At 42.6% G+C, this 27,297-nt stretch overlaps 1 protein-coding gene across 3 annotated transcripts in view; it reads left to right on the plus strand.

Annotated features, from left to right (window-relative positions):
* Positions 1 to 25,817, plus strand: part of Nadsyn (NAD synthetase) — a 33,233-nt gene extending 7,416 nt beyond the window's left edge. For all 3 annotated transcript variants that reach the window (XM_065444499.2, XM_065444501.2, XM_065444500.2), the window contains exons 10-19: positions 2,099 to 2,173; positions 4,416 to 4,540; positions 5,659 to 5,810; positions 7,132 to 7,300; positions 9,462 to 9,704; positions 10,864 to 10,995; positions 11,092 to 11,161; positions 11,894 to 12,022; positions 15,051 to 15,227; positions 17,755 to 25,817. In XM_065444499.2, coding sequence (XP_065300571.1) covers positions 2,099 to 2,173; positions 4,416 to 4,540; positions 5,659 to 5,810; positions 7,132 to 7,300; positions 9,462 to 9,704; positions 10,864 to 10,995; positions 11,092 to 11,161; positions 11,894 to 12,022; positions 15,051 to 15,227; positions 17,755 to 18,063 — 1,581 coding nt within the window. In that variant the 3' untranslated portion in view covers positions 18,064 to 25,817. The remainder of the gene's footprint in view (positions 1 to 2,098; positions 2,174 to 4,415; positions 4,541 to 5,658; positions 5,811 to 7,131; positions 7,301 to 9,461; positions 9,705 to 10,863; positions 10,996 to 11,091; positions 11,162 to 11,893; positions 12,023 to 15,050; positions 15,228 to 17,754) is intronic.
* Positions 25,818 to 27,297: the final 1,480 nt, after the last annotated feature.

A 27,297-nucleotide genomic window follows, 5' to 3' on the forward strand; every position in this document is an offset into this window, starting at 1 on the left:
AATGGTTGCCAGGTTGGGGAGCATGCAGTACCTTCCTCATACTTGATAATTATGTTCGATCAGTTTTTCTGTGCCCAAGCATGTCTAGTCGTGTGCACCTGGAACTGGAATTCGAGTCATCACGTGCTCTGTGCAGTACCTGTACAGTAATGTACAGTGTTGTGCAATATTGTACAGCAATGAATAAGGGCATTTGCACAGGCTGGGTTTCAAAAGTGAGAGGTTATGACTGTTAGTAAAGCTTCTGCTGGTCTTTGGCCTGAAGTTGAATTTGGTGCTCTTGTGCAAGTGAAAACTCCGGACAACTTGAAGCATCGTTTGTAGAAAGTTGTAAATACACTGTTAAAATGCTGACGGATAAAATCACCCTACCGAGAGAGAAAATAGAGATGCACTTATATTAGCCGAATATAATAGTCAACACTACTACACTCCCGAGCATGTTCCGATATCTGAAACATCGTTAAAATAATGTGAACATTATATTGGAAAATTATACAACCGGACAGAAGCTTCTCTGTCTTCACTGCTGCCGTCATTTAAAAGTTATGTTGCTTAGCCTACCAAAAGACTGTTTTCTTTTTTTTTTGGAAGTGCTAGGACTGCTGGAGGCAAATTTCAGTGATATTGCTTGTCAAAGTTTTATTTTTCCAGACTCCCCAGTGTGCAGAAAGGTGTCAGATCTGACCAATAATTCAAATTCAGTCATCGTTTCATACTGTACACGGTGTTACTCATGGAAGTATTCCAGCGGCAGTGGTTTCTAATGTGTCGAATAGCTGTCAATCAAATTGATCAATTTCTTTGGGCCCAGTAACAAAATAGTTAAACAATAGGTGTGGACAATGCAGAGACAGAACTTTTAACAATTACCTTTGAGTTTGCTAGGTGAATTCAGCACTGCCTTTGTTAGAATTTTTATTTAGTTCATCAGAATGAAATAAATGTGATATGCATTATCACATTTATGTCATCATTCAAGATGTGTTTATGATATCAGAGTATCAGCCTATCAGAACGCATGTGTGTGATTTGATTACTGTAGCATGTTCCCGAAGTCGAGCAGTTATATACGCTTATCTAAAACGTACGATGATGTACCTGTATTGCAGGACAGCATCATAACCATGCGCACACCTCACACGTGCTTTGCCCATGTTACTGTGTGTACTTTATTTGCTTACTACCCATTCCTTCCCTCAAGAGGGCCTTTGGAGGTACTTTAAATAAAGAAAAACATGTAGGCCCAACACAGTGTTGGAATCCTAAATGACACGAAACTTGTTACAGTAGGCAGTGCATGGCACGAGCACAGCCTCATTGCCTGCAGCTGTCAGCTATCAGCTGTCACGAGAATAAATGTGGTGCATGATCCTTGTCAAGGATAGACTATTGACAAGGGGGTGTATACACAGAGAAGTACAGCATCTGTCTAAATACATTTAAAGTGCCTTGTGTCCCACTGACGCATCCTTTCTGAGGGAGTTGCCTAGAATGAGCACATGTGCAATTGCACATACCCAGTTGAAACATGCTAAGTTTCGCCTTCGTCTCTTTTCGAATGCAATGTAGCCCATCCTTGCTGACACAAGAATTTCGAAAAAAATTAACTGTATCCTTCAAGTCTGCAGTTGAGCTGCTGTAATGAAGTGTACCGTCTCCTATACTTTGTTGTTGTTCACAGTCCCACTCTTCTCCGAAGTGCCTCCCAGGCCTGAGAATATGTGAATAAATGAGTAAATAAATAAATAAATAAGCTAATAAATAAATAAATAAATAAATTGACTTTGCCCAAGCAGACACCACAAAAATTCATGATGTTGCAGCAAGCTGGTGCGCAACCTATAAGGCAGTGTCGCTACCTGTCTGTTGTTCTTGCATCTTTTTCTGGCATTAAGAATTGTGTGTTGCAGAAGTGTAATTTACTAGTATAGCTTAAGTAATTTTTCTTTTAGTGTTCCTTTGAATGGCAGAATGGCATTACGTTAATTGGAAGCTGAAAGCATTAATTCATTTGAACTAAGGTAGAATTAATTCATTTGTAGTAAAATAAGATTAAATGCAAAGCCTTTTTTTTGTGTGTGTGTGTATTTTACAGGAAGTCACAACTGCTACATTAGACCTGGAGGACGTCAGAGCCTACAAAGTAAAGAACAGAAGTCGAACGTTGAAAGTGAGTGCTTTGTCATGGTTGAAATAATGTATTGTGAAAATTTGATAAATGCTCCTGTTGCAAGCCTTTTATTTGCAGGTGGTCCCAGTGCCAGCAAGCTGATATGTTGAATCTTCCTTACCACTCTCTATTTTAACATAGCCTTTGGCGATCACACCCTTTGTGGCAAAACTTTGCTGTCAGCACTCAAAGGCGCACAGCAACAAAATTTTTGACCACGTAAAGAGCCTAGTTTCATATAGTGTACTTTACATCTGAAATGTGAATGGGGGAATGCATTGTGAAAAGCTTGCAAAAATATACATTTTTAATAATATCAAAACTAAAATAAGTTATGAAGATCCCGAGCACTATAGGTATTGGCATGCACGAAGCTACTTTTCCTTTATTGTGTGTCTGTGCGTGCATGCAACGAACACCAGTGTTTCTCTAGGAACCATTTGCAAATACAGTACGCACAACAAAGTTGGACACATTTTCACTGGGAAACGGCTCACTCAATGAAAACTTGTGGTGCTCCAACACTGCAGACATGTCCGACGAAAAACAATATAACGCGCATTGCACTCCAAGGCACGAGTTCAGTTATTGCAGTAATTGCTTTCACCCACAAAGGCCGAGTCTGGTTTGGAATGGCTTGGGACTCACATTCCAAGCCATTCTTTGCTGTGTATTGGAACTGCTCCGCTTTGCTTTTTTGGGTGTAAAGCTTGTCATGCGCACTGTTGCTTATCGCCGCCACTTGATGCCGCTCCACTTCACCCTTGAAGGGTTTATGAGCCAACGTGCATTAGAATTTCGAATCCCACATTGCTGTGGAATGAAGATGTTCCTGTTCCGCTCAATGCTTCTCACTTGTGCACATTCCATGCACACTTACACCCCTGGCTCTTTGATCTGCCCTTGGTGTGTAATGTACTTTGTTGCCCCAGGCCACCTCAGTTAGCAATATCTCTGGGACCAGTTTGTACTATCCCCAGGACTTACCTTTCCTTTTTTTATTGCCGGTGTAATTTACATTCACAAATATATTAGGCAAGATACCGACCCAGCAGCAGCCATGCAATACCTTAGGTTCTCAGGCCAAGAAAGATTTGCTTTAAGAATTAGACAATTACCAGACCTGCAGTTTTGCCAAGATTGCTTCGATAGTGTATATTTATCATTCATAACCACTTTAGCCAAAACACAATTTTGTCACAGTTGACCTTTTAAGGAGCACTCCCACACTATTGAAGGGTGTGGAATGCTTCTATTAGGACACCTCCTCCAAAATAATTTCCAGGTAAAAGCTTTTGGATGTGCCTTATATTGTTTTAAATAACCACACGGTGCTGCTGTCACAGCCTCCCCTTTTAGTAGATTTTACTGCACTCAGATTTGAGCTCTGCGACTGTGCTTAAAGTGAATATAATGCCCACCATGGTTCACCAATCTCACCGCCAACCTTGTTTACTGACGTGACATCAAAATTCTGTGGAGCGACCTTATGTCATACCGTCCATGTCACTGGTGTTGTTTTTTGCCACCAGATAGTGTCACCAACCCATCACTGATTAGATCGATTTCTCCACATTTTTATTGCCCAAGGTATTGGTTAGCTATAATTGTCTGAGAAATCCATCAAGTTGCCATCTTGTTTGCTCGCATGTAAAAGTAAGAAAAGAAGTGGTGAGGGTTTGGAAAAGTTTAAAAAAAGATCAGGCGAATAATTCGAGTAATTCAAATAATTCGAGTAAATTCAGCTGCATTTACAGGAATAATATTTGGTCCATTACAGTATTATTTAGCGACTGCACCAGTTTTTTTTACCATGTTCAAAAAATGCTGCAGGGCCCTTTAACTCACTGTGTTAGCTCACAATGTTTCTATGGCCATTGAGACTATACCAGTGTTTGTTACATATGCACAAAAGCACCATACGTGCTTGGCCCACTAGGTTTATAACTGAAAAAATTTGACACCACAAGAAATATTCAAACATCGGAAGTCTCAAAGCAAAAGAAAATTTTTTTTGTGGAATGAAATTTCTACCCTTTCAACTTGGCAACTTTCAGTGTTGTAGCGTGATAAATAAAAAGCAGAATAAGTTTTGGTTGCTGTTAAGTCGTGCACACTCTTTTAGTGCATGACTTATTATCATTTAATGTATCACACTATTGCCATAATCACTTTAGAAAACACTGCAGGTTTTAGTCTCGCGAATCGCATTTGCAGTGAACGTCCTTGACAATAATTTCAGGGGGCAGAATCGGAAGGCTACCCACGCGTTGTGGTCGACTACGCACTCTCCGGCACTGCCGACATGTCCGTTCCACCAAGTCCAATGATCAGCTGGGCCTTCCCAACACCAGAGGAAGAGATCGCGTGAGTAACCAAGACATGATTATAACTGCTTACTCTAGAGGTAAATGCTCAAGTTATTTGCCCACTTCCTTGTTGAAATCGAACTGTGATCTCATGCTGGAATGAAACCTTTTGCAGAAAGAAATAGAGCGGAATACCTCCCGCATTTTGTTACTAGAAATTGCTATGTGTAGCCGTGTCTTGACTCGGGCATCGAATTCGGTACATTGCTGGCAAAGCTGCTGCTCTTGTCAAGCGAATAGGAATGAAAACCGGAAGAAAGGCGTACCCGTTGTCCATCGCTGACCCTCCTGTGCATGAAACCAGTTTAATGGAGCGATGACCGAAAAAACAGTGGCACACATAACGGGAGCTTTTTTTTCTTTACCAAGACACACAACAAGTGCTCATTCCTGGTTGATTGTCAGTATGCACAGGTTTTACTGCACTGTGTGAAATTGGTGAGATAGAGTGCAGGCATTGACTGACGTTTGAAGGTGCATTTAGACAAAGTTTCAAAGTTGTAGCGCATGGGTCATTCAGCTCATCTGTACATATGGTTGCTGTTGACCAAGTAATCATGGCAGAAAAGGGTTGGAACAAATTTTGTGTTCATTTTAAAAATTCATGCCAATAGCTGATGTTGAAGCGCAGCACTTTTGCAGCATGTACGCCAATGCAGCATATAAGCATCCCGCGACATGTTTTGCACTGCGCTTTCCTTGTGCTTATCTTGTAGCCAGGTTGCTGGCGTTGCCAATAGAAGTGTGACAGGTTGGGCTAGTTTGTTTGTCTTCACTTGTTGTTATCGCATCTTGTCGTTATGCATTGTGCCTTATCACCATGGAAATTCGCATGTAGCCCACCCATCACAACAATTGTCCTCGTCGTGTCTATGTTCTGCGTCTTGCATTTGTATTGTACTCGAGCACTATTGCCAATCGAGATGAGATTCGGGAGAGTTGGAGTCCATTCGTAATTGTAAAACGGCACAACAGATGGCAAATAAAGAGTAAGGAATTGTACAGGACAACAACTATCCCCTGTAAACCTCTTCTAAAGCTTTTCTCTTCAGCTGTTGTCAGTTGCGCTGTTTCACCACCCTGACATTGTCAAGTTCACTGTGACTTGATGTGCAGCTTGGGACCTGCCTGCTGGCTGTGGGACTACTTGCGACGCAGTGGGCAGGGCGGGTTCTTTGTCCCGCTGAGCGGAGGCATCGACAGCGCCAGCGTCGCAACAATCGTGTTTTCCATGTGTCGCCTCATCTGTGCGGCCGTGAAGAATGGCGGTAAGTTAATCTGACGTCTCGCAAGTGCGCATACCTCACTGTATTTACCCGCTTCTATAGCGTGTTGCTTGTTGCGCATGCTGCATGTTGCATGCTGTTGTATGTTGCATGCTGCATCAAGGCAGAAAGCTGGGCTAGTTGGTGTGTCATCATTATTCAAAAGACTAGCGCAAAACAGCAGGGACAAAGACAGAGAAGATGACGCACTCGTCGTGTCGTCATCTCTGTCTTTATCCCTGCTGTTTTGCGCTAGTCTTTTGAATAATGATGCATGCTGCATGTTCTATAGCTGCATGTTGCGATCTGATGAGACAAAACCACCCTTCACATAGCCAGCAACTACCTACCTTTGGATCCAGCATTGTCGCCATTATCATCGCAAGATGGCAACAGCAAAAGTTTTCATGACTGTGACAGCGCTCCACTTTCATTATGAAAAGTCGCATGAAAGAGAAGTTACTTTTTGCACACTGAGCTAATGGCAACAGAACCACATCGTACCTTTCTAGTGTTTCTGAAGACTTGTGTGTATTGCAGGATTAGCTGATAAAGTGGTTAATCAAAGCGCATGCCCCCCCATACTGTTCTCAATTTTGGCATAGTCATTAAAGAAGTGCAAAAACTCGGACACATGAAGTTGCATGAAGCGCAACATGCCTTGCCCCATAGACACCGATAAAGGGCTCTGTGACGGTCACAACTGTGGCGAATAAGCGTGAATAAATTTCCATTCTGTGAGGGTAAATTCTGTGGGTTTCGCACTTTTCTGACAGCAAAAATAAATGGCATGCTACATTTTGGTATAAAACTGGCAAATCAGTTCTGTGGAAGCCCATAAAGTGGAGGAAAGTACATGAAATGGAAATGTTGGGATCCACTCGAAATGTAGCACAAAGTTATAAAGAGGCCCATCCTGCACCACGAATAATTTTTCTTCAACCGCAAGGCTTTTCTTCCGAGAAACCCATATGGTGTTCTTCTTTTTTTTTTTTAACTTCATGCTACGTTTCAGGTTGACGACAATTTCTCCTTTTCACATATAAAACTGGGTGCACATTATGTATCGGTGCAATTTTTTCTCTTTGTTTGAACTCTAAAAAGTAAAAGCTAACCGCAAGTTGTATACGGGAGTGAATTAGAGTCAGGTATATTATGTGGTAGTTTGGTGACGATCCCATCATTCACAGTATGTGTTATCTTGTGTATGATGCGCTACTTGTTAGCAGTTCAGCTAATGCGTACCCTTTAATTACCAGTTTAGTTACCAGTTTTGTCATTGTGCTGGTGTCCTCTGCACAACGTGCTGCTCTCTTTATCCCAGACCCAGATGTGTTGAGGGATGCCAGGCGCATCGTGGGCGACCCCGAATATGTGCCAAGGGAGCCGCGAGAACTCTGCAACCGAGTCCTTGTCACGTGCTACATGGGCACAGAGAACTCGTCGCGTGAGACGCGAGCACTTTCCAAGGACCTGGCCAACCAGATCGGAAGGTGATGAGACGGCGCATCTACGCCTCAGAAACGTGTTTGCCAGGTTACAGTGGCAAGAAAAAAAGCTGCATTGTGTTCGTTCCAAAAAAAATATTGACCTTGAAATTAACTCGGAAGGTTGCGTTAAAGTGAATAAAGCAACACTTGGATGATTATACAGTACTTGTAGGAGTGCTGACCAAACGCAGGTCAGTACTTGTGACCTGCTCTACAATAAACAATGTGACATGCACATTAACTTTTTCTTTCTTTTGCACCACGCCTGCTGCTACAACCAACCATCTTTGAGCTGTTAGACCCCTTAAATTAAGCTGTTCGCACTTCAATGTCCAGACTACCCTTTTTCTGTACCTACCAACTCTCCTGAATTTTTCGTAATGTTTACGAACTTGGGCTCGTTCTACTATTTTAATGCTTCGAATTTTATGAAAAATAAATTCAGTACACAAAAATGTTTTAAAGCTGACGAAAGGTGGGGCAACACCAGATTGTAAAAGAATGCACGCAATAAAGAGATTGTGATGGCACCTGTGCTGCCCTCTTGTAGCTGTATAAGACACCACATGCCAGAGGGGTACCACTTCAAGCAAGTTATTTAGTGAAGTCTCTGAACAACTTGAAATCAGCAGAAGCAGAGTCACTGGTAAAGTCACTGATCTGGAAACAATGTTGTCGGTCTCTGCTGTTCCGAGTTTGCTGTGTGTTACGTACTACCGGCCTAAGCCGGCATGTACGAGATGAACCTCAGACCAATATTGTGGGCAGTAAAAGAACACTGTTTATTTACAGCTTGGAAACGTATGTAAAAGAAGGGAGAGGGGAAGGAAGAGAGAGAGAGTGAATGGACGCATGTGCCGAGAGGCGTCATTCGGCCCAGACTTGTTAGCTGGAGCACTGTGTCTAAAGACAAATTAATGAGGTGAAAGCCTTATATGTCTCATTAGTCAGTTAACCTTGAGCAAAAACGCATCAACAACACGAAAGGTGCAAAAATGCTACAAACCCTCAACCTTTGGTGGGAGTCAAAACCACAACCATTGGGGTTAACAAAGGCGACGTTAATTCAGGCACAGTTTAGATATAATTAAGACACTCGGACCCACGACCCTTGGTCAGAGTCGACCTCTTGGCCTTTGGTGAAAGTTGAAGCCTAGACCTTTGGTGGGATTCAAACCTACCACTATTGTGTAATTAAGGCAAAGTTAATTAAGTCATAGGCAGTTAAGATATAGTTAATTAAGGCATGCAAACCCACAGCATTTGGTGTTAATGAAGTTGAATTAAGGCATAGTTATTTAAGATAGAGTAAATTCATCATCATCATCAGCCTGGTTACTCCCACTGCAGGGCAAAGGCCTCTCCCATACTTCTCCAACAACCCCGGTCATGTACTAATTGTGGCCATGCCGTCCCTGCAAACTTCTTAATCTCATCCGCCCACCTAACTTTCTGCCGCCCCCTGCTACGCTTCCCTTCCCTTGGAATCCAGTCCGTAACTCTTAATGACCATCGGTTATCTTCCCTCCTCATTACATGTCCTGCCCATGCCCATTTCTTTTTCTTGATTTCAACTAGGATGTCATTAACTTGCGTTTGTTCCCTCATCCAACCTGCCCTTTTCTTATCCCTTAACGTTACACCCATCATTCTTCGTTCCATAGCTCCTTGCGTCGTCCTCAAGAGTAAATTAAGGCACTCCAACCCACGACTTTGGGTGGGAGTCAAACCCTGGACCTTTGGAATTAAGAGGGATGACTAAGCGAATTAAGGGAGATATGTGCGTCATGTGTCAGTCTTTAATGTCTTGAATGCATCGGCACTTAGGCTTTCGCCTGAAGTCATGTGAGGGATAACATAAGAGACCCTCTGAATTTTGGTTAATAATGTGTGTATGTACCCAACAGTAAGTGTGTGCTCGGACCAAACCTAAATGCATGTTATCCCCCTTACCGAACCTTTTTTGTTGTGCGTGGTACAATGAAATCTAAAGTTCATTGGTTAACAGAAAATTTTTCTATGGTCCTAACTGCCAAAATATATTGGCCATTGAAGTCTGTAGAATGCACTTCAAGCATAGCTCCTGCCATACACTTTGCTGTGAAGTGTCGCTACAACATACCACACTGAACTTCATTTTATGTTTCTCCCTTTTTTGCTGCAGCTATCACATGACAGTAGCCATCGACGCAGCTGTGGCAGCCGTTGTTGCGATCTTTTCTACGCTGACGGGTCGCATTCCCAAATTTCGTGTCATGGGCGGCGGCTCTCGAGAAGATCTGGCCCTGCAGAATGTCCAGGCCAGGCTACGAATGGTCCTGGCTTACTTGTTTGCGCAACTCATTCTTTGGGCTCGAGACCGACCTGGTGGTCTATTGGTTCTTGCGACTGGCAATGTGGACGAAGGGTATGTTGCCTTTGCAGTTTACATGGTCCCTTTTGAACATTATCAAAGGGAACAAAAAATATTGCAGTCAGAATCCTATAGGGGGTACACACCCATTCGAAGCGCAAAAGTGCTGAATTGCCACTAAACAATAGAGGGAGAGCTACCTGCTGCACGTTAAAATGTCGCATTTCATTTTGCACATCGTGAGAAATGGCTTCTTGAAAATGTATCCGATGTTCTCGCTCATATTGCTCAAGATTGTGTACAAACATGCGGCATTTCAACCTTATAGGGACCCCTTAGGTTTGTCTTTAAACCGGCCTAAATTTAATTCATTCACTACCAAGGCCAACCTATTGCCATCCTCGCACAAAAAGATAAAAATGCAAAAGGTGGTGAAACGCTGGCCTGTGAAAAGTACGAAGTTTACAAAATCACTTAATATCTCACCAAGCTGCTTTTACAGAAAAACTTGAGGAGAATTCTAGAACGGTTCTCGTGCAGCAGGGGTGGTGAAGGCCAGCAACGGTACAAGCCAACGGGCAGCATGGCTGATATTGAGTGTCAAAGAACAGCCAGAAACGGAGCCTGCACCAGAGCCCCAAAGTGGACGTATGACCAGGGTGTCATAGGTGTAAATGTGCAGCCTTACACCAGCGGTGGTGATGAGCTTTCATTAAGAAGAGTCACCAATGCCGCCCTACAAGGCCATAGGAATGTGCAGCGAGATGCCAGCATTGGTAGAGCTGGCACAGCGTGTAGGAACATGCATCAGATATAACAAAGCGTCTAGAAGTACAAAGCTCAAATATAGCGAAGCAATTGAAAAGGCGCACGTATAGTGAAGGAATGGCACTGGATATAGTGAAAGGTTTGCAAAGCTTTGAGTAGATTTCATTCGGTGGCAAAACAGATCCCTAGGACTTCTGAAGGGTGTGAAACTCCCTTGTACAGGTTCACTGTCTCTGATGTATGAGCTGCTTGGATTGGCATGCTTCTGTGAAGTTCTTTTCTTTATGTATGAACAAAAAATGAGCATGCGCTCACATTTGTAGACCCGGTTGCCAAGACCACTGCATCCAGTTGATGGCAACATTGGCATTGCGCAGCAGCCTTGTCTGATCACTTATGTTTACAGATTTCCAGCTTGCCGAACCTGTCATATGCTTTCACGCAGGCTTCGAGGCTACCTGACCAAGTACGATTGTTCAAGCGGGGACATCAACCCAATAGGAGGTATCAGCAAAGTTGACTTGAAGCGGTTCCTGAAATATGCTTGCGAAACGTTTAAGTTGTCGGCACTCAACGAGTGAGTAATTTGATATGTTGCATGCTCACCTGAAGCACTTGGCACATGATGTGCATGCAAATGAGGACATGTTGCCACCGTTTCAAATTGTCTCAGCATACTCAAGGCCACACCGACTGCGGAGTTGACGCCGCTGAAAGACGGGCACACCGTACAAAGTGATGAGGTACGTTTGATCGTTAATTCAGTGCCTTAGCTTTGAATACTGATTAACTGAGTTTGGATTCAACCTGCTGTGGGAATTGCTGTGGTGTACATCCACTAAATTCTGAAAGGAAGGATGCATGAAATGCAATTGGTGTAGGCTGAATGGCCAGGGAGTTGGTGTAGCACAATGTTAACTGCATAAACAAATATGTTACAATGTAGAGGCTGCAATTCCAACGCAGCCCACTAAATAGCCAGCATAAATTTCGCACAGGTACAGTACAAAATAAGAAACAGTAAGAAAAGTGTATGCAATAACTTCTCTATATAAATATAGAAAAAAATTTCTTTTGTTAGAAAAATGGTTACACGTTGTTTTCTCCGTTTCTTTTACCATTCTGCTTATTGTCTTAACACTGCAGAAATTGCTGATAGATTCTTTATTATTATTGTTTCTCCTGTGTAGTGTCCTTGTTTTTTGTCTTTTTGTCACAGTTGGTTCAGCAGTAGGCCTAAACCTTTCTATCTTTTTAAGTGTGGTATTTTTTCTAATGTCCTTATTCAAATAATATACGTAACAATACTCTCTTTATACAGCACTTACTTTCAGAATCAGGAAAACATTTAGTATTCAAAGCTTGCCTTCTTCCAACATCGTTATTCAGCTCATTTAGAAAATTTTAGTTTGTGTGCCTCTAATTGAGGCAGCATTTTGGAATCAGTCAATGACTGGCACACGTGATCTATGCAGGCTGACATGGGGATGACGTACGAGGAACTTAGCACGTATGGACGACTGAGGAAACAGCTTGCCTGCGGGCCATACTCCATGTTCAGCAAATTGGTTCACCAGTGGCAGAACAAGTGGACTCCGTTTCAGGTAAGCCGCATTTGATTCTTTAGAGGAGTTCTGGCATAACATTTTAGACTTCTTTTTTTGCCACATTTTTTGCTTCAAGCTCAAAGGTGAGGGAGGGATTTCTCTCTTGCTTTTGCTACCGTCCCCACAGGTGCTCTCCCCACCTCGCCACATATTTCTCTAGAAAACGCGGGAACACTACCTTGGCACCGAATGTCACGTTGAATCTCATGTTTGAGAACACCATTCACTTCAGCTTAGCAAGACTTCACATTTTCCGGCTGCATACTGTTTCCGCCGCTGAATACAAAAACACTACAAAAGGTGAAATCTGTTGATCGTGCCCATCCGGCAAGTGAGACAATGAGGAAGAGCGCGAATGCTAGCAAACATATCGGAACTGATCTCCCTCATATATAGGGACCAATCAGCAGCGTTTACTTTGGTGACATCACATGTGTGAGCCTGTTGCCGTCACGACATGGGAAGACTGGAAAAGCCCAGAGAGGAGCAACGTGAATATATTTCGATTTATCAGAAGTGGTTTAGGGGCCCTTTAAATGAAGGTCCTTGACCTTGAAACCCTATGAAAAACACGGACAAGCCTAAGCGCTCTGTTATCAAGTTACTGTAATAAGTTTTCTACGAACCAGTTTCGTTATTGTTTTCCAGGATATGTACATGTCCTTAAGCCATGACGCACAAGGTGGTCACATTGGAGAAGGACTTCGTGATGTTCTGGCACTTGCTCTGGTTCACATGATCGTCTGCTATGCTGATACTCGTGCTGCCTGACATAGCAGCAAGACAACCAAGCAAAATTAGAACAATTGGTTTTTTTAACATTATAACTGGAAAACTATAAAAGTAATTAGTAAATAGTCTTAATTAGCCAGCTGGACATTGCAATTTGTCGTGCGAGTAACATCTGGATCTTCAGGTAATCCACCTCAACTGCGCAATCTGCAGTATTTTTTTTAGGCAATCTCTAAGGAATTTGTTCAGACTAAAACACAGAAACACTATGTAAGCGTTGTGTGTTGCTCCAGCAAACCAGCCTATATGTATTGACACTGCTCGCCGACCAACAATGTAGTACTAGTGAGCACACCTCTGTTCTTTGTAATAAAACAATAAATCATGATATAAAATTTGCGCCTATCACGTCAGCTCACAAGTATCTCTAAGGCACACAGACCTCAATGGAATACTGCATAATATTCAGTGGCTTGTTTGATTTTATGAAATTTCCTATGTTTGGGCTGTTCCAATCTTGGGCCATCGGATATGTGCCACTGTGACACAAGAGACATACAATCCTCTTAAAGAGGCGCTAAAGCACTTTTTGAACATAGTAACACAACGTTGAGGATCTTTCGTGGAGGTTGCTGTGAACATGCGAGCCTAATATTACTACACTGCATGGAGCATGGAATTTGCAATAAAACACAGGGAAAATCGCTTGTTCTCGCTTCCGTAATGTCGTCATGTTACATCAACAAAAGCAGCTGGACCCACCAATGGTATTGGCTGATTTCGTGATCGGGGAGAGCCTTCTCAGTAATATGTAATTAGTAATGTTAAGTTTAAAAAATGAGAAATATACCTGTCTGCGTTCTCGAAAAAACGCAGAAATCACTTAATCTTTGCACTGCGCGTAACTACATCTGCTGCGTGTGGCCTCAGTGATAGGAGCGGCGTGCTGTGTAGCGTAGTCTACCACTGCCGCCATGGGATGCTATGATGAGCCCCTTCATCACCACTACGCTCCGCTTTTGGGAGGGGCTTTGCCCTCTTGGCTAGTGGAGATGAAGAGAGAGAGAAAGCCTGATATTGGTGCTATAAGGATTCGGAAAATTTTTTGCGGCACGACATCCATGAGATGTCTTTTGACAGCGAGGCCATTCTATGATGTTAGAAAAGTGTCTCAGGGCCCCTTTAAATGCATTTATGTATATGTTGCACTTCCCTGCGCATGAACGTGTCAACACGATTCTCTCAGCAAGCGTCATACATTGCCTTCATTTTTACGCCATCACTGTGTTACCTCACTTTGTGCATCTGCATAACTTAGTGCTTGCATTCTGGCATAGCTTGTGAACAGTGTAGGGTATAAACATAAACATTGCATGACGTTAAAGTCCTGACCTATGCTGTGCGTAAACATAAACATGCACGATGTTAAAGTTCTGACCTGTTCTGTGCATAAACATAAACATGCATGATGTTAAAGTTCTGACCTGTTCTGTGCATAAACATAAACGTGCATGATGTTAAAGTTCTGACCTGTGCTGCGCATAAACATAAACATGCACGATGTTAAAGTTCTAACCTGTGCTGTGCATAAACATAAACATTACATGACGTTAAAGTGGTGGCCTGTGCTGTGCATAAACATAAACATTGCATGACGTTAAAGTGGTGACCTGTTCTGTGCATAAACATAAACATTGCATGACGTTAAAGTGGTGGCCTGTGCTGTGCATAAACATAAACATTGCATGACGTTAAAGTGGTGACCTGTGCATAAACATAAAAACGTTGCGTGACATTACAGTTGTACCTGTGCTCTGCATAAACATATACATTGTGTGGTGTTAAAGTTGTGATGTGTGCTGTGCGTAAACATAAAGTTGCACAACAATAAAGTTGTAACCTGTGCTGTGCATAAACATAAACGTTGAATATGGCAAATCAGTTCTGCGGAAGCCCGCAAAGTGGAGGAAAGTACATAAAAGGGGAAAATTGGCATCACCCGAATTGTAGCACGAAACTACAAAGGAAATCCATATGGGTTTCTCAAGAAGAGAAGTATGGCTTTCTGAAAAACCCGTATGGGTTTCCTTTGTAGTTTCATGCTACAATTCGGCTAGATGCCAATTTTTCCCTTTCATCAAACATAAATGTTGCGTCAGATTACATGTTGCATAAGATGAAAATAAAAACAACTGTATACATCGCATTTAGCTGTATAGCATTTAATTAACCACTTCACATAGATTTCAGCATGTGCGTTGTATCTGCATAATCTTTTGTTCTGATACTGAAGGTTGCAGAAAAAGTGAAGCATTTCTTCAGAACCTACTCCATCAACCGTCACAAGATGACTGTGATCACACCGTCATACCACGCTGAGTCATACAGCCCGGACGACAACCGCTTCGACCTTCGGCCGTTCCTCTACAACCCTCTGTGGATGTGGCAGTTCACCCAGATTGACGCTCAGGTGAGCGTAGCCACTTTTCCATTTAAAATGAGAGAATAATTTCTCCTATGCTTTCCTTGTCTGTTGGCTTCATATGGTGGTTATTCCAACATACCATCAGTTATCTGTTGTACACTGTCACATTTCTTGCTCATCAGCAGTTGTCCATCTGAATATCAACTGGAACATCATTGACTCTCTCATCCATAAGCAGGGGTCAATGGGCTCATTAAACTGTTCATGCAGCATTTGTTCCCAGGCCCTCCTTGAGGGGATGGACAGCCAATTTTTATGGCACCCATTCTTCTAGTGTAATGAAAAGCTTACTGGTCAGAGTGTCTGATCATGAAGTGCTAACGCAGAAAACGCCATGGAACATTTTTATAAAAATTTTTTGGTCTACAGTGAGGATGAAGTCATTCACTGTAAGCATGTTGAAATCGGTGATAGGTGAGTGATAGCGATTATACGCCAGCATTATTGGCAGGCAGACGGCATGTGTGGCCGTTCTGTAACAAAGTATGATTTTGTTTTTCATTGTCGGTGTTCCTGTGATTCATGTTTCCAAATTGTTAAATTATTAATTGTTAATTTCTGCAACAGTAGCTAAGTGTTAACGTAGTTTCCTGTCCAACTTCTTTGGTATTTAACCAGTGAAAATGTAACCAATCGGAACAGAAATGAACCGACGCCTTTACACGTGATACGGAGTTCAGCGTGTTGCCATAGCCACACGTGCGTTTTTGATTTCCGAAGCGTGGAATGATGCATGAGTGTCTAATGATATACCAAATGCAATTTTAAACAATAGTTATGCTGTGCTTAATAACAGTCAACTTACATAATCTCATAGAATACATCCAAAGTGCCAAGATTTCACCATCGGGTCTCGCCACTTACTGGTTCTTGAGACTTTTTTTGCCAATTTAAAATTATATCCTATGTAAATCACCAACAGCGTGCTCAATTCTATCACTGTATATCACGGTCATTTCATTTCCATCAACGTCTCACAACACATTAGTTGCCAGTCCCTTTAAGTAAGAATGGGAAATAAAGTCAATTCAATTCAAGTTCAAGAGCTTGTAGGCGCAGAACAGGAACATATTGTCATTGCTAGTCGAGAGAACTGAAGTGAATCTGCATGCAAAGCAATATGTTGCAAACTGGCTGATAAATTGTTTATATTGCTTCTCAAAAGTAATATTAACAACAAAACACATATAGGTGCAGCATTCAGTATATACTAGAACCTCTTTCATACATTCTTGTAAAAAATATTTGAGAAAAAGTTTATAACTGGAACTTATGACTCAATGGTACTAAACCATTTGATAGACACTGCTATATAGCTAGCATGTACATGATCCGAAGCATTGCTTGAATAGTTACAGCACGAGAAGCCAAAGCATGTGGCGCTGACAGGGTCCAAGCGGCCTGAGACGCCCATTGTCATTTTTGTGGTTTCCACAAGATTACAATTTGGTCATTGAATTTTTACATTTTAAAAATTTTTTTTATACGATTACCTACAGCATCCAAATTGTGCCACGAGTACACAGCTCTCTCAGGCAGTGAATTTTTTTGCGTGGAGTTTTGACATGGCCACTTGGCAAGAATCGTTGCCGCACGATACACCAACACACATCAAGCTGGTGGGGGCCTGAGCGACCCGAGACACGCTGTGTTGTTTTTCCATTGCATAGTGTTTTGAGATGGTGACAGGAAACCAAGATTAAATTGGGTTGACGGACGACACCGAAATACAATGCCACCAGAGCAAAACATGACGCTCATTTTGCGCTGTCTGCAGCGAGGAACAGTGGCTCGTTTGGGTTATTGACTATTAAAAGTGTGCAGTATGCTTCCAATGGCACTATGCCACATACGCTGTGAAACAGATAGATGAAGGTGCTTATAACAATAGGGCTGTGATCGCTGTGATTGCAATGTTCGAAGACCCGCTAGGAGATTCGCTGGCATCGGAAGAGTAAACTGAGTACATGCCGAATTTGACACAGGCAGGTGAGCACTGTGCGGAAGCTGCCAAGGCGAGCACTTACGCTGTCGATCACGCGTGCTTCATGCCTTTCCTTTTTCACATGTCATCTAGCGGCCAAAGAAATGTATCATACAATTGCAGTGCGCCAAAGTTCTGAACATTGGTTCCAAAAGATCGCATTTTCTGGGAAGGTATTAACTGGTAAAAAAAAAGCCTAACTGTATTGGGTAATTTATTGTGCTCTTAATAATGAACTTTGGCAGCGGGAAATCGTGTGAAACGGGGCCATATCAACAAATTTCTGCAATACTGTTTTAATTTCACATTTTGTCGCACAGGTATGCTTTTGAACCACAATGACGCCAGATTGCTCTGGGCACAAAGCACATTGGCCGAAACTCTACTCTTAAAATTTAACTTGCCGTTCCTTGCATACAGCAATCCTGACATGTAAGAAGGTTATTGGGGCACCATGCAATGGCCCCTGTTTTAAACCTCGCTAACGCTGTGCCTTTCATTTTGTCACCCGTGTATCTTGCAATATAGGTAAAAAATCTCGAGCTCCTCAAAGACGCCCTCTCTACGGGCACGAGTGGCACCAGCATCACCTGGAAGAGCAGCGCCGGCACCTGTGAGGGGTTTGGCGAGAAACCCAGGGACTCAAGAGGAGGCCAGCAACGAGCGCCCGAAAACAAGATGGCAGACACGCCATCGGGAGACCTCGGCATTTTCGTCTCCGGCGGTGGTTATCGACAGCCGGCCCTCGAAGTGTGCAACACATCGACGAACCTGCCCAAGTGCTTTGCAGAGCCTTCGGACTATGGTGAAGTCAGGTCTAGGATATGGCTGCTGTGATTTTCATAGGCATAGGCTATGGCTTTGAGCGCTACTTTCTCCTCTGTGCGTGCGACTTCGTTCAGTCGGCGAGTTTTGCACGACTGACGCAGATCAGTGTTAAGAAAGAAAAGGAAAAAAAGGAAAGGGATCTAGTGGAATATGCCGCAGGCCTGAAGCCGTCACCTGAAATTTTATAGATGATTGTTCCATGTGTAGACACTGTTTTGCAGAAAATGTCAGAGAAATAGACATTACATAGCCCACATGTCAGCACATGGACACAGGTCTAACGGCATATCTTGTCGGTCATTTCAGAAAAGCTACCTGGACCCTTGATTGAGGGCTTAGGTCTCGACTGGGTTTCAGACATTTAAATCTGCAAGAGGAATACATGCTGCTCCTTATTTGCGCCACAGCAAAGTGTACTGCATGATTGAACTTTTAGTTTAGTCCACCCATTGACAGCACCACGAGAGAGAGTGTCATGCACTGATCACTGCAGATCACTACAGAGCTAGTTGATCTAAAAATGGCCAGCAGAAAGTGGAAGCTTACACTGGAAAACAAAACTCACCACTAAGAAGCAAAAAGACATATATAGCAGTAGTAGTAGTAGAAAATGCCTGCTATAAATAATCCTGTGGAATACACATTAAGAAAATATCACCCTTATTAACTTTAGCAGTACATTGATCAAGGCGCATGAAAAAAATGAAAAATGCAACACCGCTGCTGAATTGCTCACTTCTAAGCAGAAGCTATAAGTTCTTCGCCGACGTAGGTGTTCTTGTAGTCATGGAACGTGTATGCCTGTAGGCTTAACTGTGTCACTAAAACTTCAGTTGAGAGTTCAGTCCTGTGGTGAGTTTCTATGCTACATTCTTTCTTTTTTTTTCTTCCTTACTCCCTGCTTTGCATCTTTCAGTCATGATGTAGTATTAAGCACACTCATATTTTCATAGTGAGTTTTTATTTGCAAGACTGTGAGTGTCTTGTCGAGCCTGTGGTATTGTTTTTTGTTTTGCTTTTTACCCCTAGTGTGCAAATGACATTGCCTAGTGCAAAAGTGTGTTTTTTTCTTTTTGTGTGTGTGTGTGTGTGTAAAAACTCACACCGTTATGTGAAGTGTATGCAGAATTGCAAATGGTTTCAGGGCAGAGTGCCGAAGTAGTTGAGGCTCATTGTAGAGGTGCTGAAGTGTGTAGACAAGACACAAATTATGAAGGTAAGGGCATAAAACAAACAGCAGACGCACTGTGTAATCCACTGTGCGCCTTTGTCTTCATGTTTCATGGCTTGCTTGCACTATTTTGCACCTTTAAGATGCTATCAAGAAGCAATAGCTTTAGCCATGATGACATGAAGCCCAAGGCACTATGTCACGTGGTGCACAGAGAGATTCAGAAATAACAGCACTTTCCGTTAATTAAATACTTATTGTTCAAGGCAGAAAAGTGTGGGTATTGCTGCCTTTCTCTCTGAAGGAACAAAAAAAATGTATTGCGGGTTCACTTACAAGAAAACACTCACACAAGAAAGATATTACAGAAGCAGACGGGACGGCGCGTGCATTACTCTGTTATCTAATAGCTAATTGCTTCCGTAATATTTTACCTTTTTTTTTTCCTGAGTGAACCGCATCTTTCTTGTTTTTCTGGTTGCTGTTCAGGGAGCAATGCCTACATTTGCCTTTAAACATTCGTTTGATCTTTGGTAGTACTGCCTTTTCTTGCCTCCTTTGCGTATGCCAGCTGTACTGCCGATTTTGTTCACATAAGGTTACCGTGCGTCCATTTCTGAACAAATTGTCCTCACCCTTATTTCTTGACTATGCCTCAAAGCATCCGCAAGGTAGATGCTAGTGTTTTGCAAATAGTCGTCGGTTGTTGGTGCCACTTATTGTACTGCAGCCTTGGTAAACTCGGGAGACATGTTTGTGACATTCTACAACGAAGGATGTGAAGGGAGTCGCTGTGTGCTGCTCGTATAGAACCCACTTGTAAACGTCGCAACAGGGTGCGGCAGAGAAGTCGTAATGAAGAGTAGTCCGGCAAATGTTGCGTTGCTCAGATGGCAAGTATAATGGCTCTCCTGGTTAAACCGCTGGCTTGTTCACGTTCACTTTTTCAACGAGGCAGAACCAGGCAGGTGCGTTTCATTTAACGTGCACTTAAGTGCAGTACTACTTAGCTGTTTAGTGTATACTTTTGTTTCATATACTGTACCTGTTTCATGGCTACTACTCCTGCATCCAAAGTAGGGGAAGCAAGTTCCTCTGATGCCCGATTTATTTGCGCCGGCAGGTGGCACTCGCATCGTAACACGCTCACCATCCCTCATCGTAGCTGCGCTGCTACCACATCAACTCCCACCATCGCACACATGTCATGTGGGGAAGCGGAATGTCAGGGCATGCAATAGTGGGTGTAGCGTTCCCAGAACTCGTAGCTATGTAACCAAAACTCTGCGGGGGAAGCTTCTACGCATGTATTACTACGCCAAGAGTAGCCTGGGCAAGTTCGCAACAGTTTCATTTGCTCTGACATTGTGTAGTTTATTTATGAAGGCAGTTAAAATTTAACCAGTCGAACCACTGCACACCAGCGTCCTTGTCTGTTCCAAACAGACATTTCTTAAGTTTGTTGTGTGTCTTTGAGGCAAGTTGAGTGGTGGCCAAGCACAGGAGAAATGGTCGCTAGAATAAATGGACACTACTGTTGCTTTTGGAACTTGCGCGAAATGTGCAGTGATCATGCATGTACGTAAGAGCAATCTAAAAAATGTTTTTAAGAATGTTCACCTTAACTTGTGAATATTATTCTATTTTCGGGTTTCATGCCACTGCAGTTAAAGCAATTATGTATTCTATTTGTGTGTAAGAAATTTCAAACAAAATTACTGGGCTATTTTCAGCAACGTTGTGATGCACTTTCCTAGCTTTGCTGTCGTGGCCACACGTAGCTTTCTGCGAGTTTAACAAAATAATGAATATGCATTGCCTGTAGTATTAGCACACGAAACAAATGTTTTTTTTTCCAGTGAAACTAGCAGTGGTACTACCTGTTGCTTGGGGAATGAAACTGCTCCTCTATTGCCTCTGCTTTAGGCACTTTGCCTTATGAGGCTATGTGTTATAATCTTCCTTGCCAGTGCTTCACATTTGCATATTTTGTCAAAAACAGATTGGGCGTACACATCATTTGTGGTGACGCCAGGCAAGGAATTTATTTTTATTGCAATAGGAACGGCGATATCATCTGTCCCAAGAAGGCGAAACGCCTGTTGCGGAGAATACAGAATGCAGACTGGTTTTGCTTTCCCGTCATCACGCATTGCCCCATTTTTATTCATCTGGCAATTCACATGTGGCATCAACTGTTAATTTCTTCTGTACAAAATGTGGTGGCAAACCATGCATGATGTCCTTAAATAAAATGCTCAGCTGTACATATGTGCAAAGCTTGAGTGCAACAAACGGGCACTTTGGCCGGGAGAGCTACTTGTATTTGTGCCCCTCGGCAATGCAACATTAACGACACGAGTTTAAGCTGCCTTCTTGAAACTCGTCTGAGTCGATGCATTTAGCTCCTCACTATGAAACATTAATACTCTTGGTACTGGTAAAGCTTGTGCCATGGCGTTCAGGTTCCTTTCCCTTTTTTGGGGGGGAATATTATGCTTCCTGGGGCCCTTGCACACAGGTGGCTTCGACACCACACACATAGCTATGTGTGAACAGGCGACAAAAATAACTTGTGCAGCTGTGTACAGGGTACGCCCTCATTTGAAGGAAGCCTGTTTACTTAGTAGTAATGACAGTGTGTGGACAGCAGAAGTGCTTTAATCCCAGTGCTGTTTTAACGAGAACAAGGTAGCCACAATGCATTGGTGGTATCCTAAGTTAGCCAAATGCATTAAAGCAATAATGAAATGCTTTGAAGAAAACGAAATAAAATGTAAAAACAGGCCCTGTTTAAGTAGCTTCAGTAGCTTGTCTGGCATTCTTAAACCTCAGGAAAGTGAGTTGTTCTCTCTCTATCTATCCATGTGTATTTCACTCACTTACTCCCTTTGTTTTTATTGAACTAAAGTCAGAAAGGCTTAGTCACGCTGAGCGGCTACTCCTTTTCGCTGAAAGACACGTAGTGTGTGAGGGCCAACAGAAGGAGTCCGTCTCAGTATCCAGATTTTTGGAGTTGCAAAAATTTTTACGGAAGTTCAGGTATGCAACCCCACACGGAGTTCAACGGCTTTGAAGCTTTTTGACGAGTGCACTTGAATTTGCATTCACACGCATTAGATTAGTGCCACCTTCACGATAAGCCTAATGAGCTTGCACAAGAAGTTGGGGGTTGCCAGATTTGTCCTCAGGCCATGCATCCTTTTAAAAACCTCATTCTTTATTTTGTTTGACTGCTTTGTAGGCAATGAGAGTCACTCTACAGTACCTGGTATAAAAAGATATTGCAAAGCAAAGGTGTCGCATAAGTTTGTGTGTGCGTTGAAAATGCTTTTTTTCAAATTTTATACTTTTTTTGAAGTGTCTCATGCTATTCTTAGCCCTCTAGAATTTTGGATGTTATCATTTTAATGTCGTAACAATGTCACAAGTTGCATTAGGTTGTACAGTATTAGCAGCAAAACGTTACATTTTGGTTTATATCTACATGGACATCATCACACCGTATTTCCCAAGCTATCCTACATAAGGAGCCAGTGTGTTCATAAAAACCAATCATATCAAAATCTCTGGAGGTTTCTGGTTCTATATTATATCTACTTAGCAAGAACATTTTTGCTGGCTAGGTGGTACATTTTTGTTGACAATGTTGGCTGTACAAGTAAACAGAATCCATATAAGGATTTCACTTGTTCTGTCCATGATTCCTTGTCTGGTTTGCACTTACTTACGCAGTCAAACAATTATTCGCCTAAGAAATGCTGCTGCTAAATAACTGCTATTCTTGAGAAGCAAGTCATTGCTACTTTTTCTGAGGAGAGACAAATGCTTTGTGGTTCTTGAAAGCACTTCCTGTGTAGTGGTGCCCACAAAACCTTCAGGTGTTGAAGAAAATGGATAGCCCTTGCGAATCTTTCATTCTTAAAAACGTGTGCTGTAAATTAAATGTTCAGGGCGCATGGATGACGAGTCCACTCTATTAGTTGCATATTGCACACCCCTGAATATTGTGGAATGAATGCAGATGGATCGATTCCCATTGGTATTAGAATAATGCGAATTCATGTTCAGCAGCTGCAGAAATCACTGCTCCTGTAAAGGTGACGCTCGAAACATGGTTTCCGTGACGTTACTTCTGGCACCTTCAGTGTGGATTGCTAGGTTGCGTTTCGTTGTTCTGATGGAGCCGTCGCAGGAGGGTGCGATGTGGACACCGCCTGTTCACAAAACCACTCTTATGCTTTGTACTCGGTTATATACCTAGCAAGTAACACTTCAGAAGCCATGCAGATAGTAAGGTCATAGAAACTCCCGCTCCACACTTTTCGCAGTGCAGTTGTTCTCAATCTGTGACACCTTCTCTGCAGTAATTAATTCATATTTATTACAGCATGTGAAGGCAAGGTTAGATTAGAGCACATATTATTTGCCCACTCTTGTGCTTCCCGTGTGCGACGTGCGACGTTTTGGTCCCAAGCGCAAACGGTGCACCGTGGCTGCTGGTCGCCAGAACGTGTCACTGTCCTCGTTCACTGCTAAATAAGTTCATATCTGCAATGCCTTCTCTGTAATAACTACGTCGTATTGTGCGATATAAAATTTTAGAACTAACGCTAGATCAAATGGCATGACATATATATACATATATATAACTTTCTTTCACGTGTGACGCACTACTTTTTGATCGCAAATGCGTTTCATAATTATTTGATGTTTTGGCGTGCACACAGAATGAGCACTCGTCTTGGCTTCTTCATCTGTGTTCGTCTTAATTTGCACCCCTCGTTTAATAGCCACCAACTAGCGCAACAAGAAGTACACCTACAATTCTTTTTAATACAGATCCAGACAGCTGACACATTCTAACTTTGCTCCTGCCAGTTTGCTGAGTATCAGTCTCCTCCTTCTCTTTACATTGTAGGAGCTTTTTACTGCTGAATAGAAGCTAAATTGTCCACTTTCATGGGACGAGAAATGTTCTTACGCACGTGAGGCACACGCCACGCCATCTGCAAGTGCAAGGCGTCATGTACCAACACTGATAAGCCTCGCCAAAAAAATTTCACCTAGTGTGTTCTTTGGGAGATCGCTGACGATTTCGACAAGGTGTGCACTGGAGAGTGTATAGTTGCACATAGCCTTGTGGTAGCACCGTGTAGCATTTTTACACAGTCTTTGCACACTGTCCACCAATCGTGTGTCCAAGTTCGCTGTTGGCCATGTGAATGGCATTCTCTGTGCTGTCGGATTTGCCGATTCTGCCAGGCTGCTGGCTCGAGCCGCCAATAGGGGCGAGCGTGAGATGCCGAATGTTTTGCAAGTAACAGAGCAGGGTATATGTGACTGTCCTGGTCAAGCTGCTGACTTGTACGTGCTAACGTTTCCCCCAATAGTGGTGCTTCATGGTGCGTTTTGTTTTGATACCGTGCCTGGATGCAGGGCCTGCCCGTGTTCGTGTAGAATAAATTGGAAATGAGCATCATCTGTGGCAATCTGGGACAAAGAAAAATGAACTGCCTCAGTTAAAAGAATGGAGGCAGCATCTGTCACATATATGGTTGTCAACAACACACGCTACATTTCACTGTAAAAATGCCAGGAAGTACAGCTGTTCCTTTCTCCAAAGATAACCTGAACTTTCTAAATGACACTGACGCACGTAATGCGCAATTTTGACTTATTATGGGTAAAACATGGAAAGGGGGTAGGGGGCAAGTACTTCGTTCAGGCATGGTGTTAAGCAAACTGTGCCATGAAATGTTGTCTAAGTTTAAGCATGAATGAGCAAGCGGCTTGGCTGGGAAAGTCATGTACATGTATACCGGGCTTCCTTATTAATGCAACATGTTTTACATTTGCATTTTCTTTAAAGTGTTATCTCGTGCTATTTGTTATTTGTGTTGAATTTATCATTGGTGGCAAAGCCAGACACATTACTTAATGCCCATTCGGCAGTGTCGTATACTGCAGGCCCTTTCAAACAGGAGTTTCAGTTGTTGCAAAATGTGCACCCGTGGCAGCAGACTACTGTGAATTGCCATCTAGTGCTGTGCTTTGTATTGTTCCAGAAAGTATGACATTCATTAACGTGCTTTCATGGAAAATTAATTTTGCAGCACTCAGCATGACGATCAGTGGCCTGTGCTTAACATGATACCCACGCCAAATGCTGACCCGCCGTGTATTAACGTAGTTGATAAATCCTTGTGGACACGGGTGCTTCAGTGTAACAACATTGAGACGTGCCCGCTGGTTCGACCGAAATGAAAAATTCAGACAGCGTCGAGTATTCCAGAAGAGTTCTTTGTCGAGTCGTGCAACCAGGCGACGAAAGAAAAAGAACCTCCAGAGGAAACCGACTCATTTAAAGAATGTGTGATAATCAATAGTACAACAAACCTCAGTGAATGTCTTCAGCTTTTCAGTGGTAATAAATGTAAAGTGTTGAACATGTGGCGAAAGAGCATTTCAGTTGCAAGAGCAGTTTGTGTCGACCTGCATATTGCTGCTTCAGCGCAGCAGTGCTAGGGGTCTTTTTTGATGTCTTTGTTATGGCTGAAGCTGAATAAAGCCATTTTCTTGTTGAAAGCAATGTCCTCATGCTTTACATGCACTAACCTATGCTTTGGGTGACACACACCGGTTATAAAGACCAGGCACAGTGATGTAGTCCCAGTCTAGGGCAGTTGCTGGAGGAAGCTTTCAATAAAAGTTTGGCCCCTATTCCAGCCTAATGTAAGACTGTTATCAAAAGTATGTAGGCCAGGGGTTCTGCAAAAAAAATCAGATGTCTTGGAAACTTGGACTGGCAACTTGAAATTGCTGAATCCACTGCTGTGTTTTCAATACCAAGTCTGCACTGTAATGCTCAGATTCAGGTTACAAGCAAGGCATCAATCAAATTCGAATTTTTCATAGAACCCGTGGTCTGCATAATTTTGATCATATGTGTACACCCAGCCACAAAATATTGTGGAACATGAAATTTGAGAAAAAGCTCTGCAACCTCCTATCTCTGCAACCTCACAACGCAGCCTGGTATTTTCATTTTGGACTTTGACTAGAATATGCTAACAACATTGTTGTATACAGTTTTACTGGTTACTCTTACAGGCTGTTCAGGAATTGAACATTTCCTGGGATTCTGTAGTCCGTAAACTTTTGTGGCTGGGTGTACATGCTTTTATAGAGGCCTAAATGCAAATGTCGAGTCATTCTGGAATGTTGCAGGTGTTGTGCAAAAAAATTTTATAGCTTCATTGACCTTTGAATAATGGCTTGGCACCATCTGATGCTAATGTAAACATGCTGTTAGAGCTAGAATACAAACATTGAGTCAGTGTAGAATAATAGAGCACCTTTCTAGAAACTTCACATCTTCTTTCAATTAGTTGCTGAGGAAATTCCAAATGGGTGGGCAGAGATTATAATTGTCCACAACAAATGGAGTCACTTTTGTAGGTACCCTAAACTGCACCCTAAATCTCTAGAGGCCATCAAAGCACGTGGTAGCACCCAGAGGGGTATGGCCTCTAGGTGCTACCACGTGCTTTGATGTAAACGGTTGCTCATGGAGGGCGCCGCGCTCAAGTAGTAGGGTAAATGCGGTAATCTACGGTAAATCTGCAGTAATTCCCCGAAACACTGGAATGTTAACGTTTTATAGTAATTGTGATAATGGCTCTTTGTTACTCAAAAAGCCATCCGATTAGATTCACTCCTGGCATTATTCGATTTGACTCGGTCTCAAAACATCACCATGTGTTCACACAACCCTAGCAAAGATTCCATTAGCTTTAGTCCATTCCTTTTCTAATCATCCAACACTCATGGCTGGCCAATCCTTGAGACAACAAAGGTGTAGCAGTGTTTGGGCCACTGAGAAAACATGAAAAGGAAAACAATTGGGATATAGTTGACACATTGTTCCTGCCATATCTGTGTAATGACTGCAACACGAATTTCCTTTGGAGTAATTACGTACGAAACTACGATTTAAACTATTCTCGTATGCGACTGCAGTTTTTTTCGCTGTCACGTTAAAACGTAAAAGTGGTGCCAAGGAGCTTTTG

Source organism: Dermacentor albipictus, chromosome 10, assembly GCF_038994185.2.
Source record: "Dermacentor albipictus isolate Rhodes 1998 colony chromosome 10, USDA_Dalb.pri_finalv2, whole genome shotgun sequence".
Classification (NCBI taxonomy): Eukaryota; Metazoa; Arthropoda; class Arachnida; order Ixodida; family Ixodidae; genus Dermacentor; species Dermacentor albipictus.